Below are 19,753 nucleotides of genomic sequence, written 5' to 3'. Positions count from 1 at the left end.
GTTCAACAAAGAGATCGGTCTATAATTTTTCACTAATGTTAAGTCTCGATCCGGTTTCGGAATTACAGTAATATTTGTTCCCTTCCAAGTTTCTGGCATTCTCTGTTCTTCCAGAATTGTATTTAAGGTTTTTTGTAATGGAATTAATAATTTTTCTTTAAAAGTTTTATAGAATTCATAAGGGAAGCCATCTTGACCAGGGGCAGAATTTAATTTAGTTTCTTTTATCACCCAATCAATTTCCATTGATGTTATCCGTTCATTTAAGTTTTCTTCCATTTCCTTTGTAAACTTCATTATTTTGCAATCCTTCAAATATTCTTCCATTTTATTTACATTTTCTGGACTTTGTTTATATAACTTTTCATAGTAACTTTGAAAAATCTTTTGAATCTGTTCTTCATCTTGTATCATCTTGTCTTTATGCTGAATTCTTAAGATCATGTTTCTCCTTTGCTTTTCCCTTACTTGCCATGATAGAAGTTTACTTGGTTTATTTCCCATTTCCAAACTCTTCTGTTTCATAAAAATTATTTTTCTCCCAATTTCTTCTGCGTGGATAGACATAATCTCTTTTCTTATGTAATCCATTTTTATAATATATTCCTTTGATTTCCCCTTTTTTCTCATTAACTTTTCTACTTGGTCCAGTTCTTTATATCTATTTAAGTCAGAGAAGATTGAGAATTGGGAACTACAATGGAAGAAGAAATTGAACCACTTCAAGCAAATGGCAAAGATAACAGCGTGGATTAAAGATAAGACTTTGGAGAAATATAAAGAAGATTGGATGGAATATGAACACTGGATGAGAAAACAGAACTGAACCCTAGATAAATTCCCCAAAGAATGCTAATTAAAAAATTACTTTGGTGTTTAATAATTTAAGAAGTAGAATAGAAATAGCAGCTTATTCACGCATATATTTGTTTTTACTGTTAGGATACTGGAAGTCAAATCTCTCTATTATGTAATAATAAAAATTTATACCAAAAAAAAAAAAAAAAAGACAAGCCAGCACGGCAAATGGTCAGAGAGTCATGGAAATTGTAAAACAATTTATCTAGATATCTAGCATCTGAGGTCAATGGGCTTCCTAACTCTACTGCAAGGACTGCCTCCCCAAGATACAGGTTGTCATCTGGTATTTATTTACTAAATCCCCAGGATGGGCTTTTGTCATGAGACCTTGTTAGGGAAAAAGTCCTCCAGTCTCTCTGGAATTTCAGATCCTTTAGGATTCCAGTGGTTCCTTCAGAATTGTTGATGTTGACTGATGTAAACAGCCTACATTATATCAAATATTTTTTTCCAGAGGAAAGACTACATGAAGACTCATGTATGGAAGGGGAAACTTCAAGAACTGAAATTGCCAGGGAAGATGACAACATTTCCAGTTGTCCTTAAGAAGAAATATTCCATTTATATAAAAAGCATCAGAAAATGACTCATAAAGTAAGATGAATACTTTGTAATTCATCTAAGATCATGTTCGGTGGGTTTATTCCTCCCAGTGTGCAACTTCATGAAAAGAAGTTTTATTTTTTAATTGAAGTTTGGTGGAACATTAAGAGAGAATTATTGTCAACTTTTTAGTTATGTTTTGGTATTTGATTCTTTTGAGCCTGGGAGAGATGAAGCTGAAATTCATGCACATGTTGATGTTCTGTATAGATGGAAAAGGACATTCTTTACCTAACAGGAATGACAGATCCTTGATGATCAGGTTAAAGGTCTCTAGTGTGAGAAGCCTATTTAAGTGCTAATAATGTTAAGAAGAATTCATTATTTATTTAACATTCCTCTTGTGTTCCCAGGCTTTGATCTGGAGGATACCATGAAAAAAGACAACCAGTCCTGTCTCACTGAGATTGTCCTGTTGGGCTTCTCAGATTTCCAGTCTGTACAGGAACTTCTGTTTTGTCTGGTTCTAATATTCTACTTCATGGCCTTGATGGGCAACAGCCTGATTTTGGTCCTCATCTTTCTCAGTCCTACTCTTCATACCCCAATGTACTTCTTCCTCTGGAACTTAGCCTTTTTGGAAATTGGCTATACCACGACCATCAGCCCAAAGATGCTAGTGAATTTGTTATCAGAGAAACAGTCTATATCCTTTTGGAGCTGTGGGATTCAAATGTGCTTGTTCCTTCTTTTTAGTGTTACTGAGTGTTGTCTTCTTTGTGTGATGGCATATGACCGGTATGTTGCCATCTGCAAACCCTTGCAATACCCCTATATCATGAACTCTGGTATATGTGCTAAGCTAGCTGCCATCTCATGGGCCTTTGGGAGTTTTGTGGGTTTGGGGCAATCTGTTTCAATCTTCACCCTTCCCTTCTGTGGGTCGAATAGAATCAGCCATTTCTTCTGTGATCTTATGCCTGTTCTGAAACTGACTTCCACCAATACCTACAAAAATGAAGTGGCCAACGCCACACTTACTGTGGTATTTGTCCTGGTTCCCCTTTTGCTCATCCTCATTTCCTACATTCTCATCATCTCCACTATTCTCATGATGCCAGTGGCCAAGAACAGGCGCAAAGCATTTTCCACCTGCTCCTCACATCTCATTGTTGTCTTCCTTTACTACGGATCCATCACTGCTACCTACATTTGTCCCAACTCAGAGTATTCTGTGGACAATAACAGGATTCTTTCCCTGCTCTACACAGTAGTGACTCCAAGCTTGAACCCCATTATTTACAGCTTGAGGAATAAAGAGATAAAAGCTGCTTTCAAGAAGTCAATAGCAAGGATATGGATCTTCTTTTAGGTAATAATCCAAGTATATCAGTTGGTTTCATCTCTTCATCAGATTACAGTTCTCACAAAAATGTTTATGGGGTAGAATAAATTCTAGAAGATGCCAGTGGTTGATTTTACCTTTAAATCTGGAATGACCTAGAGTTGGAGACAGATTTATTCAAAACAAGGGAAGAGCCCAGGAAGGAAATTTAAGCTTATTATTCTGGCAGAGTGCAAGTCAAATGTTGCCTGACAATTTCCCTAGAAGGAAGGCTGCCAGACAGTTTAAGGAATGTAGCAAAAAGGAGGCAGTATGCAGTCTAGAAGATTAAGGTCAGATATAAGGAGACCATACCAATTCACTATGATAACAATGCATAGATGTGAACCACTCCTCCTGCTGAGGAGCAGGGGACTCTTGCTCCATTGGGAGTATAAAATAACTTTTTAGGGGTACATTTGAGCTGGAGACCAGGCACAATCACACTGAAGTACAGATTGATTTACTGACCCTACTGGTTGCAAGACATTCCTAAGGGGGGCTGGGTTAAAGTACCCCTCTATAGATTTATTCAGATTAGAATATATGTACATGATTGGATCCAGCAGCAATTTATTTCCTTGGATGTAACACATCAGGGGCCTAGTCACATCAATGAGACAATTAGGGTGTGCCTTTGAAGCAATGAGGAAGAAAGTGTTTTTGTAGAAGGGATAGTTGTCTAATTTGTGACCATATAGCTGGGCCAGTGCTTTGTTTTCTCTAGAAAGATATATTTGGGTCAGGGGCTTTTAATGTGTCCCTGAAAAGTCTCCTTTGGGGTACTTTGGCAGCAGAAAGAGACAAATCTCCACTGTGGGACTGCTATATATGTGGCTTGAGCCTTGTAATAATGAACAGTCTAAGTGAAAAACTCAGGCAAATTGGAGGATGGAATTAAAAAGAGAGAAAGGAAAAGGAGGTGACTAACATCTAAATGAACCAAAAGGAAAGAGACTCTCGCAGATCTCATAATAAATCAAGCAGCCATTTGTAACAAAGAACAAAGGACGAGTTTGGATGATGCAGGAAACATCAGAGGAACAATTATACTATCTCTTCAAACAATGTTATTCTTAATGTTTTAATTGTTGATAAATAACTGATCCTCTGAGTAAAGCAGGTAGATTATATTATTGCCCCACTCTCCCTGTCTGAGATATTACATTGGTAGGAGAAGAATTGAGGAGACAGGAAATAACAATATAAGATTAATTTGCATTATAAATATTTTGGGCTGGTAGCACTGAGATTTTCTAGTATGTCTATTCATCCTCAAAACAGAAGAAATTAAGCCTCATCCTATTAATAAAGTTTTGCCACCAGGCCCTTTGGTTCTAATCCAGAAAGGATAGATGATAGATAATTTTATTGAGGAAGAATTTAGTGAAAAAAAAGAAAAGAAATATATAAAGGAGTGACTTCCAACCTTCATCACAACATGTATCAATATTTTTGTAACTCTTCACCCCTTCTTAGTTTATAAGCAATGATCTCTTCATCCCATATCTCATCTCTTATCTATAGATAAATCCATAAAGCATCATCTTTTCAGACCTAGTAACAGCAGAAAGTCCATTAAGGGTTACCAGAAATAACAACGTGTCTTTTTTTAACCTTCATCAAATAAACCAAGTTTATATTCTTTCCTTTTACTTCTAAGAGTCTTAATCTTTAGTCCATTCAAATAATGCCATAGAATTTGATTTCATTTCTTCTTTGTCTCTTTTCACAAGATTCTTCAAAGCTTTAACAAGCCTCTTTTGTAAATCTAGCATTCAGAACACTCTCTTGGTTTATTATTTGTATTTCCCTTTTGATTTTTAAAGCAACAACTGGTTTCTTTTGTATGTCCAGTGTGACATCCTTTTCCATGTCATTCTCATAACCTGTCATTTGTAGATCCATTTTCGATGCCATCTCTGTCTTGCCAAGTAGAACTTGTTCTTCATCTGCCTCTTCCAAAATCTCTTTTGGACACAGTCTATCCATAGAAGCAAACATTGCTATTGTCATAGTTGATACTAACTCCTGATTCCATTTTTCAAAAGTGTCCTTCAATATTTGCAGTGTTAAAGTATTTTGTGTCATTTTATACATCCAGTTAGTGGTTAATCAGGCTTGTGTATTTTTCTCCTTTCACTAAAATCTTTACTTCCCTCTAGTGTCCAATGTTTAAAGTGGCTTATCTTTATTTTGTCTTTGCAAAAGTCCAAACAAATCTATTTTCCACAGGAAGGATTTTTTATAATTAATTCCAAAAACTTATTCCAGATTTATCTGGACTCTTAATCCATTTGTAACTTTCTAGGATCAAAGTTTTGTTTAGCTTTTGTTGTTTAGTTCAAACTTTTTAAGTTCTTAATCTTATGTTTAAAGTTTTCTTCATGAAGGTTTGAAGGACACTCACCTGGCATTTTCTCACTTGTTGATCCAAAGGTCCCTAATGGTTTAAAAGATAGTTAACAAGCAATTTCCAAATGTGATTAGGAAAGGAGATTTGCAAACTTAGTGTCCTTTAAAAGGGCTGTAGTGGCAATGCGGAAGACCATTGTTATTTCGAGGAGTTTAGGTGACATAGTTTGATTTCTTCTGCACATGTTAAGAAAGCTCACTTTGAATCTTAATAATGTTTATTGGCTTGTTTTCCCTTTTACTTAGGAGTGCGGGGGGGGGGGGGGAAACCCTCAGGATTGTTTAGGTTAAACACAATTACACAGTTCCCAGGCTGTTGATTCTTTTGATGAGCAGGTATAAGATCTGGTCAAGGTCACTCTCAAAGCACTTGACTCGAAAACAGAGACATGGGATTGTAGTGCCAGACTTTGATAAAAAGCTCTGGCATTGCCCTGGAGTTTGGAGTGTGGACACAGGCCTTGGGACTAGGTGCTGTGTTGTCTAAGCCATCTTGGGGTCTCTCCACTGTCCCCTTATGGTAGTTCCCAACAGTAAGGGAAGAGTTTTATCATCTTGCTTGGTATGTTATGTTTTCATACTATGTTTTTGTATTTCTATTCAATGCTATCTGCTAATTCTTATATTCCTGTTTAAATCTGTTTGCTAAAGGTAACAATAAAACTTAAAATCTCCTTACCTACTGGTGTGTTCATTGTCTCTGGGTCTAAAAGAATCATTTGTCTTACACCTGGCCAGTGCTTTGACAATTGGTAAAACAGGTGCCGACCCCAGTTACAAGCAAGATGACTATTCCTGTTGTCTCCCAGTGCTCAAAACCCACTGGGGACCATTGTCTTGTGGTCTCCTCATGAGAAGTACTGCTTGGAGTGCATGTGGGTGATCTCCCATCCTCTCTTTGTTCATGGATACTCCAAAGAGCTGGTCTACTCACCGGTTCTGGATTCTCTTGCATGGTTTTTTGTTTAAACATATGGTATGTGTCTAATCCCATCATATATAGCTCCTTAAGAAGAAAGTCAACATGGTATTCAAAGTTTCTCACATTTTAAAGGAATTTCAGGGGATTACAGAGCACTTTGTCATGTAGGCTTAATGACATAGATGTCCCTGAGAAATATCCCATATCAGTGCACTCAGGGTCTTCAGATGAACCTTAGAACTTAACATTTTTTAAAACTATGTTTTCCAGCAGCTTTTCCCCTCAGTCCTGAAGTATCCTTTGGCCCTTCTTTTTATGGGTGAGACAGTAAGATAAGGAAGGGGAATACTGCATGACTGCCCTTCAATAATACCATCTCCTAAAATGGAGACTTTTGCTGCTAGAGATGGAATACAGTGGTACCTCGGTTCACAAACTTAATTCGTTCTGCGACTCTGGTCGTGACCCGAATTGGTCGCGACCCGAATCAAATTGTCCCATAAGGTTCAATGCAAATACGGTTAATCCTTTCTGAACCATATGTATTTTTTTTTTAAACCACAAAAATATGAAACAAAGTACAGTACAGTACAGTATGAAGAGAGAGAATGCTAACCTTGCTCGAGGTGACTTCTGGCGTGGAGGACAGGAAGGCGGGTGGGGAGGCGGTTATTGTTTGGAGGGAGAGTCCCCCTCCCTACAGGAAGCCACGACCATGTGTCACAGCAGGGAAAATGGCCGCAGATCCTGTTCGTCACCCGATGCGGAGTTCGCGAACAGAAGCAAAATTTTGCGAACGGTGCTGTTTGTGACCCGAATTGTTCGTGAACAGAAGCGTTCGTGACCCGAGATACCACTGTACTTCCAACTTTGGGGATTACCAAAGTGGGCTAAATTTTACTCTTTTGTTAGCTTTTGAACTTCAATCTCTTATCTGCTATGGGAGTACTGCTTTGTTTTCGGAATACAATGCAAAAAGAAATGAGAGATGGAAGTGATAATATTCTAAATTGCCACACTTCACCCTCCAGGAGCTGAGTGTGTCGCATTTTGTCTTCTTTCCTTCATAAAAAAATCTTGTAGTAAACAATTATATCACAGCTGCATTACATTTTATTCCTTGATACATCATATTACTACATGCAGTAACATTGTGGGTTTTTTCCCTTACCATTCAATGATTTATAGAAATATGATACATGGACTTAATATGATGGAAGGAAGGAAGGAAGGAAGGAAGGAAGGAAGGAAGGAAGGAAGGAAGGAAGGAAGGAAGGAAGGAAGGAAGGAAGGAAGAAAGATTTCCAATGCTCCCTGCCAGCTTCCCACAAGGAAAGTCAATGGGTAAGCCACCAGGAAGTTGGAAGTTGCTCCTGCTCCCACTGCTTTCTTGCTCATGCACATTGTCAACCCTTTCCACTTGGCTCGCAAGCTGCATCTGCGCACTTTCTTCTCTCTTTGCACATTCCTACTGTGCACTCATTACCAAGTTAATTATAATTTTAGCTCTCCACCCAGGGGTGCTACAGATTGCTGAACTTTTAGTGAACCCTTACAGAGATGTTTTTTCCTGATTGCCAGCTGCCTTCCTGCCTTATCACAGTGACCTACGATTGCACCTTAGCCTAGATGCATGGCCATCCCCACAGGTACGGTCAGCCCCAATAGGTAGACCAGACCAGAAAATCAACTCCAGAGGAAGAGCAGAACTATACTTTATTGAGATAGACTACAATAACAGAATCTTCAAGTCTGATTGTGCTGTATCTTCCCTCCTTCTTAGACTTTTCCACTGATCAGGGAGCTGTTTGCTTAAGGCTCTTCTGAATGTTATCTGGTTTCCCAGAGCTTAAAGAATGCTTCAGCCATCTTTGCCTAAGTAGTGGTTCTTGTATATTTTTGGAAAATCCTTTGTTCAGGCTGCTCAGATTTCAATACAGTTGTGAGGTTGGAGAATATCCAGCTGGAATATGAAAAACTTGACAAAATAGGGGAAAAATAGATGTCCCCTTGTCATTTAAACACTGTGTATAATTCAGTTATGTTGAATTATCCACAGTGTTTAAAATACTGTGTATAATGAACATAATGAAAAAAATGAACATTGTGCATTGTTGTAGAAAGTCCTTTACTCCTCCCCCAGCAATACATTTCCCAGGGTCCTATATCATCCCATCCTTCTTGTAAATGATTGTCTTTGAATGTATACTTCTAATTAGAAGTATTTCTGATGGATATGTTGCCTTGAAATGGGAATGATGAGGCCGTACCTGCGTGATCTGGATTCAATAGACATTCATCTTGACAAGAAGCAGGAACAACTCCCACGCCAGTATGATCAACTTCAGATTCAGCAGGTTTGACTTCCAGTTAAAATCCCCTCTCTCATTCCAGATGGTCGTAAGGAGTACACAGTGAACAATAGCTTAACTTTAAAACATTTGGAAAGTTATGGAGAACATGTATGAGATCATGGTGCATCAAAATGTTTCACAGGTCCACAACAACGAGGCTTTCTATTCAGGAATTGCGAGTCTTGGAAACAACATGTCCACAGCACCTTAACCCCTACACCAAACTGGCTCTCAAGTGGAGGACTCCCCCCCCCCCGCCCCAATAGATTGGGATATTCCTATAAGAGAGCATTGACTGAAGTTCTGGAAACCACGGATGGGAAAAGCCTGGGAAATTCCAGGATGTAAATGGCAACCGTGCCATGTATGAACCTGATCTCAAAAGATTTAACCATCTGAAAACCATTCTATCTGGGGGTTCATAGGCTACTACTTTTTCATTTCATTTCAAGAGCTAGGGCATTTTGCAACTTTTGCACAAAATAAGGCTTCAAATGGGTTTTCAGAGAACATGCAGGCTGGAACTTGCAATCATTGAAATACTACTATTACTACCACCACCACCACCACCACTACTACTATTAATTTATAAAATTTATATGCCACCCAACTCCCAATAAGGCTGGCAACACCTTTGGCTGCACTCAGAAATTGTCCTGCTCAATGGGGGCATTGGCTGGCTAACTGGTTCTGCAGTACACCCCTCAGTCACCAGGAGCACTGGTGTGTTTGGGGGAGAAATCTTGCCAAGACCTTTGCCAGTGGGACAATGGCAGTAGGTCCTGCTGAGGGCTTCTTGGGTATCCACTCATTGAACAAAACTTCAGGAGGATTTTCAAGAACAGCTGATTTACTGATGGAGCAAAAACCCTGGGCTCAAAGCATCCTTTTGTTTCTGTAACCATTTCTGCATACTTTCTCCAAGGTCATCTCTCTGGCTGCCTTCATTACCTAATTAACTATGGAGAATATTTTTATAGATATTTGTGATATATTGTTTTATGATGTGACCTGCTTAGAAGCTTGGCTGGATGGGGCAGCTTGTGAATCTGAGTATTAATCAAAAGCACAAATCAATTATTAATTATAATTATTACTTTTAATAATTATAATTATTAATTATAATTATTACTGTTATTGATTAAGATCCTCTCTTAACCAGCCAACTTCTAAGATGATAAAACCACTATCACAGGAATAGCAAGTCATGCAGTCTTAAGACTACAAAAGCCAGGATTGATGGATTTGTTTATAATTTCAATTTCAACATTGGCCCTATCATACCAGGTTCTAGGTGAGTCAGTAGAGTTAAATCAACAACATGAATAGTTTAATTATGAACAAGCTACTCTGTTTGAGATTCAAATCCTGTGAGATCTGATGGTATGGAAGAAATGTGAATGGAACTGAAAATAAACTGGCATTTCTGGAGCTCAGGGAAGAGGAGAGATATTAAAATGGTGCTCTGCCCAAAGATTTTCCATGTGGTTATGGATCCCCATGGCAGGAAGTGTAGCGATGGTATCAGTTATGCCACTGAAGGCATTATCTTTTGGGCTACAATTCCTATAAGACAAGCCAGCATGGCAAATGGTCAGAGAGTCATGGAAATTGTAAAACAAAATATCTAGCATCTGAGGTCAATGGGTTTCCTAATTCTACTGCAAGGACTGCCTCGCCCAAGATACAGGTTGTCATCTGGTATTTATTTACTAAATCCCCAGGATGGGCTTTTGTCATGAGACCTTGTTAGGGAAAAAGTCCTCCAGTCTCTCTGGAATTTCAGATCCTCTAGGATTCCAGTGGTTCCTTCAGAATTGTTGATGTCGACTGATGTAAACAGCCTACATTATATCAAATATTTTTTTCCAGAGGAAAGACTACATGAGGATTCATGTATGGAAGGGGAAACTTCAAGAACTGAAATTGCCAGGGAAGATGACAATGTTTCCAGTTGTCTTTAAGAAGAAATAGTCCATTTATATAAAAAACATCAGAAAATGACTCATAAAGTAAGATGAATACTTTGTAATTTACCTAAGGTCATGTTCGGTGGGTTTATTCCTACTAATGTGCAAGTCCACGAAAAGAAATTTTATTTTTTAATTGAAGTTTGGTGGAACATTAAGAGAGATTTATTGTCAGCTTTTTAGTTATGTTTTGGTATTTGATTCTTTTGAGCCTGGGAGAGATGAAGCTGAAATTCATGCACATGTTGATGTTCTGTATAGATGGAAAAGGACATTCTTTACCTAACAGGAATGACAGATCCTTGATGATCAGGTTAAAGGTCTCTAGTGTGAGAAGCCTATTTAAGTGCTAATAATGTTAAGAAGAATTCATTATTTATTTAACATTCCTCTTGTGTTCCCAGGCTTTGATCTGGAGGTTACCATGAAAAAAGACAACCGATCCTGTCTCACCGAGATTGTCCTGTTGGGCTTCTCAGATTTCCAGTCTATGCAGGAACTTCTTTTTTGCCTAGTTCTAATATTCTACTTCATGGCCTTGATGGGCAACAGCTTGATTTTGGTCCTCATCTTTCTCAGTCCTACACTTCATAACCCAATGTATCTCTTCCTCTGGAACTTGTCCTTTTTGGAAATTGGCTACACCACGACCATCAGCCCAAAGTTGCTAGTGAATCTGTTATCAGTGAAACAGTCTATATCCTTTTGGAACTGTGGGATTCAAATGTGCTTGTTCCTTCTTTTTAGTGTTACTGAGTGTTGTCTTCTTTGTGTGATGGCATATGACCGCTATGTTGCCATTTGCAAACCCTTGCAATATCCTTGTATCATGAACTTCAGGAAATGTGCTAAGCTCGCTGCCACCTCCTGGGTCTTTGGGATTTTGGTGGGTTTGGGGCAATTTATTTCAATATTTACCCTTCCCTTTTGTGGGTTGAATAGAATTCACCATTTCTTCTGTGATATTTTGCCTGTTCTGAGACTGGCCTCCACCAATACATACAAAAATGAAGTGGCCACTGTCACCATAACCGTGGTATTTGCCATGGTACCTCTTTTGCTCATCCTCTTTTCCTACATCCTCATCATCTCCACTATTCTCATGATGCCAGTGGCCAAGAACAGGTGTAAAACATTTTCCACCTGCTCCTCGCATCTCATTGTTGTCTTCCTTTACTACGGGTCCATCACTGCTACCTACATTTGTCCCAACTCAGAGTATTCTGTGGACAATAACAGGATTCTTTCTCTGCTTTACACAGTAGTGACCCCAAGTTTGAACCCCATCATTTACAGCTTGAGGAATAAAGAGATAAAAGCTGCTTTCAAGAAATCAATAGCAAGGATATGGATCTTCTTTTAGGTAATAATCCATTGGTTTCATCTCTTCATTGGATTACAGTTCTCATAAAAATATTTATGGGGTAGAATAAATTCTAGAAGATGCCAATGGTTGATTTTACCTTTAAATCTGGAATGACCTAGAGTTGGAGACAGATTTATTCAAAACAAGGACAGAGCCCAGAAAGGAAATTTAAGTTTATTATTCTGGCAGCATGCAAGTCAAATGTTGCCTGACAATTTCCCTAGAAGGAAGGCTGCCAGACAGTTTAAGGAATGTAGCAAAAAGGAGGCAGTATGCAGTCTAGAAGATTAAGGTCAGATATAAGGAGACCATACCAATTCACTATGATAACAATGCATAGATGTGAACCACTCCTCCTGCTGAGGAGCAGGGGACTCTTGCTCCATTGGGAGTATAAAATAACTTTTTAGGGGTACATTTGAGCTGGAGACCAGGCACAATCACACTGAAGTACAGATTGATTTACTGACCCTACTGGTTGCAAGACATTCCTAAGGGGGGCTGGGTTAAAGTACCCCTCTATAGATTTATTCAGATTAGAATATATGTACATGATTGGATCCAGCAGCAATTTATTTCCTTGGATGTAACACATCAGGGGCCTAGTCACATCAATGAGACAATTAGGGTGTGCCTTTGAAGCAATGAGGAAGAAAGTGTTTTTGTAGAAGGGATAGTTGTCTAATTTGTGACCATATAGCTGGGCCAGTGCTTTGTTTTCCCTCGGACAACTTACTTGGGTTAGGGGCTTTTAATTTGACCCTGAAAGTTCTCCTTCAGGGTATTTTGGCAGCAGAAAGAGTAGATGGATGGATGGATGGATAGATAGATAATTTTATTGAGGATTTTAATAATGAACAGTCTAAGTGAAATCTCAGGCAAATTGGAGGATGGAATTAAAAAGAGAGAAAGGAAAAGGAGGTGACTAACATCTAAATGAACCAAAAGGAAAGAGACTCTCGCAGATCTCATAATAAATCAAGCAGCCATTTGTAACAAAGAACAAAGGACGAGTTTGGATGATGCAGGAAACATCAGAGGAACAATTATACTATCTCTTCAAACAATGTTATTCTTAATGTTTTAATTGTTGATAAATAACTGATCCTCTGAGTAAAGCAGGTAGATTATATTATTGCCCCACTCTCCCTGTCTGAGATATTACATTGGTAGGAGAAGAATTGAGGAGACAGGAAATAACAATATAAGATTAATTTGCATTATAAATATTTTGGGCTGGTAGCACTGAGATTTTCTAGTATGTCTATTCATCCTCAAAACAGAAGAAATTAAGCCTCATCCTATTAATAAAGTTTTGCCACCAGGCCCTTTGGTTCTAATCCAGAAAGGATAGATGATAGATAATTTTATTGAGGAAGAATTTAGTGAAAAAAAAGAAAAGAAATATATAAAGGAGTGACTTCCAACCTTCATCACAACATGTATCAATATTTTTGTAGCTCTTCACCCCTTCTTAGTTTACAACCAATGATCTCTTCATCCCATATCTCATCTCTTATCTATAGATAAATCCATAAAGCATCATCTTTTCAGACCTAGTGACAGCAGAAAGTCCATTAAGGGTTACCAGAAATAACAACGTGTCTTTTTTTAACCTTCATCAAATAAACCAAGTTTATATTCTTTCCTTTTACTTCTAAGAGTCTTAATCTTTAGTCCATTCAAATAATGCCATAGAATTTGATTTCATTTCTTCTTTGTCTCTTTTCACAAGATTCTTCAAAGCTTTAACAAGCCTCTTTTGTAAATCTAGCATTCAGAACACTCTCTTGGTTTATTATTTGTATTTCCCTTTTGATTTTTAAAGCAACAACTGGTTTCTTTTGTATGTCCAGTGTGACATCCTTTTCCATGTCATTCTCATAACCTGTCATTTGTAGATCCATTTTCGATGCCATCTCTGTCTTGCCAAGTAGAACTTGTTCTTCATCTGCCTCTTCCAAAATCTCTTTTGGACACAGTCTATCCATAGAAGCAAACATTGCTATTGTCATAGTTGATACTAACTCCTGATTCCATTTTTCAAAAGTGTCCTTCAATATTTGCAGTGTTAAAGTATTTTGTGTCATTTTATACATCCAGTTAGTGGTTAATCAGGCTTGTGTATTTTTCTCCTTTCACTAAAATCTTTACTTCCTTCTAGTGTCCAATTTTTAAAGTGGCTTATCTTTATTTTGTCTTTGCAAAAGTCCAAACAAATCTATTTTCCACAGGAAGGATTTTTTATAATTAATTCCAAAAACTTATTCCAGATTTATCTGGACTCTTAATCCATTTGTAACTTTCTAGGATCAAAGTTTTGTTTAGCTTTTGTTGTTTAGTTCAAACTTTTTAAGTTCTTAATCTTATGTTTAAAGTTTTCTTCATGAAGGTTTGAAGGACACTCACCTGGCATTTTCTCACTTGTTGATCCAAAGGTCCCTAATGGTTTAAAAGATAGTTAACAAGCAATTTCCAAATGTGATTAGGAAAGGAGATTTGCAAACTTAGTGTCCTTTAAAAGGGCTGTAGTGGCAATGCGGAAGACCATTGTTATTTCGAGGAGTTTAGGTGACATAGTTTGATTTCTTCTGCACATGTTAAGAAAGCTCACTTTGAATCTTAATAATGTTTATTGGCTTGTTTTCCCTTTTACTTAGGAGTGCGGGGGGGGGGGGGAAACCCTCAGGATTGTTTAGGTTAAACACAATTACACAGTTCCCAGGCTGTTGATTCTTTTGATGAGCAGGTATAAGATCTGGTCAAGGTCACTCTCAAAGCACTTGACTCGAAAACAGAGACATGGGATTGTAGTGCCAGACTTTGATAAAAAGCTCTGGCATCGCCCTGGAGTTTGGAGTGTGGACACAGGCCTTGGGACTAGGTGCTGTGTTGTCTAAGCCATCTTGGGGTCTCTCCACTGTCCCCTTATGGTAGTTACTGGCAGTAGGGGAAGAGTTTTATCATCTTGCTTGGTATGTTATGTTTTTATACTATCCTTTTGTATTTATGTTTAATGCTATCTGCTAATTCTTATATTCCTTTATATTAAATCTGTTTGCTAAAGTTAACAATAAAGCTTAAAATCTCCTTACCTTCTGGTCTGCTCATTATCTCTGGATTTAAAGAACTAAAAGAATCATTTGTCTTACATCTGGCCAGTGCTTTGACAATCAGTAAAACAGGCGGCGACCTCAGTTGCAAGCAAGATGACTATTCCCATTGTCTCCCAGTGCTCAAAACCCATCGGGGACCATTGTCTTGCGGTCTCCTCGTGAGAAGCACTGTTTGGAGTGCATGTGGGTGATTTCCCATCCTCTCTTTGTTCATGGATACTCCAAAGAGCTGGTCTACTCACCGGCTCTGGATTCTCTTGCATGGTTTTGTGTTTAAACATATGGTATGTGTCTAATCCCATCATATACAGCTCCTTAAGAAGAAAGTCAACAGGGTATTCAAAGTTTCTCACATTTTAGAAGGAACTTCAGGGGATTACAGAGCACCTCGTCATGTAGGCTTAATGACATAGATGTCGAGTCTTTGGGGTTCTCTGAGCTTGGTTCTTTTCTTGCAAATGTTTCATTACCCAGCTAGGTAACATCTTCAGATGTCCCTGAAAAATATCCCATATCAGTGCAATCAGGGTCTTCAGATGAACCTTAGAACTTAACATTTTTTAAAAGTATGTTTTCCAGCAGCTTTTCCCCTCAGTCCTGAAGTATCCTTTGGGCCTTCTTTTTATGGGTGAGACAGTAAGATAAGGAAGGGGAATACTGCATGACTGCCCTTCAATAATACCATCTCCTAAAATGGGGACTTTTGCTGCTAGAGATGGAATACTTCCAACTTTGGGGATTACCAAAGTGGGCTAAATTTTACTCTTTTGTTAGCTTCTGAACTTCAATTTCTTATCTGCTATGGCAGTACTGCTTTGTTTTCAGAATACAATGCAAAAAGAAATGAGAGATGGAAGTGATAATATTCTAAATTGCCACACTTCACCCTCCAGGAGGTGAGTGTGTCACATTTTGTATTCTTTCCTTCATAAAAAAATCTTATATTAAACAATTATATCACAGCTACATTACATTTTATTTCTTGATACATCATATTACTACATGCAATAACATTGTGGTTTTTTTTCCTTACCATTCAATGATTTATAGAAATATGATACATGGACTTAATATGATGGAAGGAAGGAAGGAAGGAAGGAAGGAAGGAAGGAAGGAAGGAAGGAAGGAAGGAAGGAAGGAAGGAAGAAAGATTTCCAATGCTCCCTGCCAGCTTCCCACAAGGAAAGTCAATGGGGAAGCCACCAGGAAGTTGGAAGTCGCTCCCGCTCCCACTGCTTTTTTGGCCACCTGTGATCATTCTGTTTCTGTGATCAGTGGTAAGGAGATATCTCTGAAACATGAACCCAAAAAGTCACAGGTTGTCTAATAATATGATAAATCTGTTATCACAGAAACAGCAGTTCATGCACTCTCAAGATTACAAAAGCCAAGATTGATTGATTAAAGCTCAATCCTGCCCATTCATTCAAAATGTTGGTGACTCACTAGTGTTAAAACCAACGAAATGAATAGTTTAATTAGGAAAAACAAATCACAAATTTGGATGTTCAAATAGTGTGAGTATCAGTGAGTATGGAAAAAATATGAATGGAACTGAAATTAACAGGCATTTCTGTAGTTCAAGGATGAGGAGGAGACATATTAAAATGGATCTCTATGTTCCATGTGGTTATTGATCACTGTGCCAGGAAGTGTAGGAACAATATCAATTATGCCATTGAAGGCATTATCTTTTGGACTTTTTTGGGGGGGGGGGATGTCTTTGAGTCAGTGTTGACTCCTGGTGACTACCTGGACAGGTTCCTCCACTTTTCTGGGTAAGATTTCAGAAGCAGTTTGCCACTGTCTTCTTCCTACAGCTGAGAGAGAGTGACTGGCCCAAAGTCACCCAGGTGGCTTTGTGCCTAAAATGGGGCTAGAACTCACAGTCTCCCCATTTCTAGCCCAGTGCCTTAACCACTACACCAAACCGGCTCTCCAATTCCTATAAGTCAAGGAAACATGGCAAATGGTCAGAGAATCAAGGAAATTGGGCACAAAAATCTCCAGCTTCTAAGGACACTGGGTTTGCTAACTCTGCTGTAAGGAATGCTTTTCCCCAGGTCTAAATTGCCTTCTGGTATTAATTTATGAGATCCTCAGGATGAATCCTTGGGCTTCTGTCATGAGACCTTGTTAGAGAAAAAGTCCTCCAGTCTCTCTGGAATTTTGGATCCTCTAGGAGTCCAGTGGCTTCTTCAGAGTCTTTGATGTGGGTTGGTGTAAACAGGGTCCATAATATTTTTTTTTCCAGAGGAAACACTACATGAAGACTCTTTTGTGGTAGAAGAATCTTCAGGATCTTGAATTGCCAGTGAATATTACAGCATTTCAGGCTTTCCTTCAGAATAATTATCCCATCTCTCTAAAAATAATCAGAAAAGGATTGATGAGGTAAGATAAATACCTCATAATTCAGCTAAGGTCATGTTTGATAGTTTGGTTCCTCACATTTTGCAATTTCATGAAAAGAACCTTTACTTCAAAGGATATTCATTGGAAAATTAACAGAGTTTTATTGTCAGCTTTTCAATTCTGCTTTAGCCATTTAATATTTTTGAGCCTTGGACAGATTATGCCTGAAATTTCTGCACATTTTGATGTTCTGTCTAGATGGAAAAGGTCATTCTTTGTGAAACAGGAATGGCTGATAGTTGATGATATACAATGGAAAGAAATTGCATTTAATGGTAAATTAAGCTTCCTTTGGTTTAAACCAGATTTGTCCAGTGTACAATCCTACCCCTATATTTTGTTGTTTAGTCGTTAAGTCGTGTCGACTCTTCATGACCCCATGAACCATATTGCGCCAGGCCTTCCTGTCCTTCACTGCCTCCCTGAGTTTGCTCAGTTTCATGCTCATTGCTTCAGTGATGCTACCTAACCATCTCATCCTCTGCCGTCCTCTTCTCCTTTTGCCTTCAATCTTTCCCAGCATCAGGGTCTTCTCCAAAGAGATCTCTCTTCGCATTAGGTGACCAAAGTATCTGAGCTTGAGCTTCATTATCGATCCTTCCAATGAGCAATCAGAGTTGAAGCCCTATATTAGCATTTCTGAATTCCCAGCTGGAATATTAGGGCAAAGTTTCAGATATGAAAAGTATGTACTTCAAAGGAAATCTGTAAAAATGTTCTAATTCTTACTGAATTTCCATTATTGAAAGAATCCCTGAAATATTACCAGAAACTATTAGATGGCAGACCAACCAATTAAAAAAAAAAAATGCTTGAGCAACCAAATTGAAAGTCTGAGGACTGAGGACAATTCAGTTCTGAGAAACGATCCTAAAATGGTGGTGTGATTCACTAAGATGATATAATCACACATAAATTCACATGACACTAAATTAAAATTGCAGATTTCCTTTCCTATTTCCAAGGACTTAATCCAAGTGACTACTTCTGAGTAAATATAAAGGAATCAGGATATGGAATTGTTTAATTCTTTATTTAATGTTCCTTTTCTGTTTTCAGGCTACTATGTGGATGATACCATGAAACAAGACAACCAGTCCTGTTTGATTGAGTTTGTCCTGCTAGGCTTCTCAGATTTCAAGACTATGCAAGAACTTCTGTTTTGCCTGGTTCTAATGTTCTACTTCATGGCTTTGGTGGGCAACAGCCTGGTTATGATCCTCACCATTGCCAGTCCCACCCTTCACACCCCAATGTACTTCTTCCTCTGGAACTTGTCCTTTTTGGAAATTGGCTACACCTCATCCATCAGCCCAAAGTTACTGGTGAATTTGTTATCAGAGAACCAGACAATATCCTTCTGGGGCTGTGGATGTCAGATGTGTTTATTTCTTCTCTGTGGTGTCACTGAGTGTTGTCTTCTTTGTGCTATGGCGTATGACCGCTATGTTGCCATTTGCAAACCTTTGCAATACCCTTGTATCATGAACTACAGGGAGTGTGCTAAGCTTGCTGCTGCCTCTTGGGCCACTGGGATTTTCGTGTGTTTAGGGGAATCTATTTCAATCTTCACCCTTCCCTTCTGTGGGTCGAATAGAATCAGCCATTTCTTCTGTGATCTTATGCCTGTTCTGAAACTGACTTCCACCAGTACTTACAAAAATGAAGTGTCCATTGCCACAGTAACTGTGGTATTTGGCCTGCTTCCCCTTTTGCTCATCCTCTTTTCCTACATCCTCATCATCTCCACTATTCTCACAATGCCGGTGGCCAAGAACAGGCGCAAAGCATTTTCCACTTGTTCCTCACATCTCATTGTTGTTTTCATTTTCTTTGGAACCATCATAGTTACCTACATTCAACCCAACTCGATATTTTCTGTGGATAGCAACAGGCTCCTTGCCCTGCTCTACACAGTAGTGACCCCAAGCCTGAACCCCATCATTTACAGCTTGAGGAATAAAGAGATAAAAACTGCTTTCATGCAATCAGTAGCAAGGAAATGGGTCTTCTTTAAGTAATAAACCAATATATTAGTACAATAATAATTGATATAATCCAATTATATCAATTGGTTTCATCTGTTCAATAGACCATCTTCTCACCTACATATTTACAGGATAGAATGAACTCTAGAAAATGTCAGTGGCTGATGTTACCCTTAATTCTGGAGTGAGTCAAATCTGGAAATATTTAAAGAAGGGAAGAGCCTTGAAAGGAAATCCAAGTTTATTATTCTTGTAGAAAGCAAGCAAAATGTTGACTGTCCTTTTCCTCAAAACAACGGTGTCAAAATTAAATAGAAACACAGGCGATAAGGATCCCAGAGGGCTGTATATTGACTTTGAAAACCACACATGTATGTATATCTCTATGTGTGTGTGTGTGTGTGTGTGTGTGTGTGTAT

At 38.4% G+C, this 19,753-nt stretch overlaps 3 protein-coding genes across 3 annotated transcripts; all 3 read left to right on the top strand.

Annotated features, from left to right (window-relative positions):
- The first annotated feature begins 1,837 nt into the window (after positions 1-1,837).
- LOC112543297 (olfactory receptor 10AG1-like) lies at positions 1,838-2,776 on the top strand. The gene has a single exon (XM_088142525.1). The coding sequence runs from the start codon at positions 1,838-1,840 to the stop codon at positions 2,774-2,776; it is 939 nt and encodes a 312-aa protein (XP_087998651.1).
- Positions 2,777-10,873: 8,097 nt separating this feature from the next.
- LOC112543353 (olfactory receptor 10AG1-like) lies at positions 10,874-11,812 on the top strand. The gene has a single exon (XM_025177604.2). The coding sequence runs from the start codon at positions 10,874-10,876 to the stop codon at positions 11,810-11,812; it is 939 nt and encodes a 312-aa protein (XP_025033372.2).
- A 6,589-nt stretch (positions 11,813-18,401) lies between these two features.
- LOC103056776 (olfactory receptor 10P1-like) lies at positions 18,402-19,367 on the top strand. The gene has a single exon (XM_007444174.3). It carries the CDS (start codon positions 18,426-18,428, stop codon positions 19,365-19,367), a length of 942 nt encoding a protein of 313 aa, XP_007444236.2. The 5' UTR covers positions 18,402-18,425.
- The last annotated feature ends 386 nt before the right edge of the window (positions 19,368-19,753 follow it).

This window comes from Python bivittatus, unplaced genomic scaffold (genome assembly GCF_059951505.1).
Source record: "Python bivittatus isolate LINGU-HERP-01145 unplaced genomic scaffold, Pbiv_v1 ctg000440_np1212, whole genome shotgun sequence".
In the NCBI taxonomy this organism is placed as follows: Eukaryota; Metazoa; Chordata; class Lepidosauria; order Squamata; family Pythonidae; genus Python; species Python bivittatus.
Note: the sequence above shows the minus strand (reverse complement) of the source record. Positions and strands in the feature narration are given on the sequence as shown.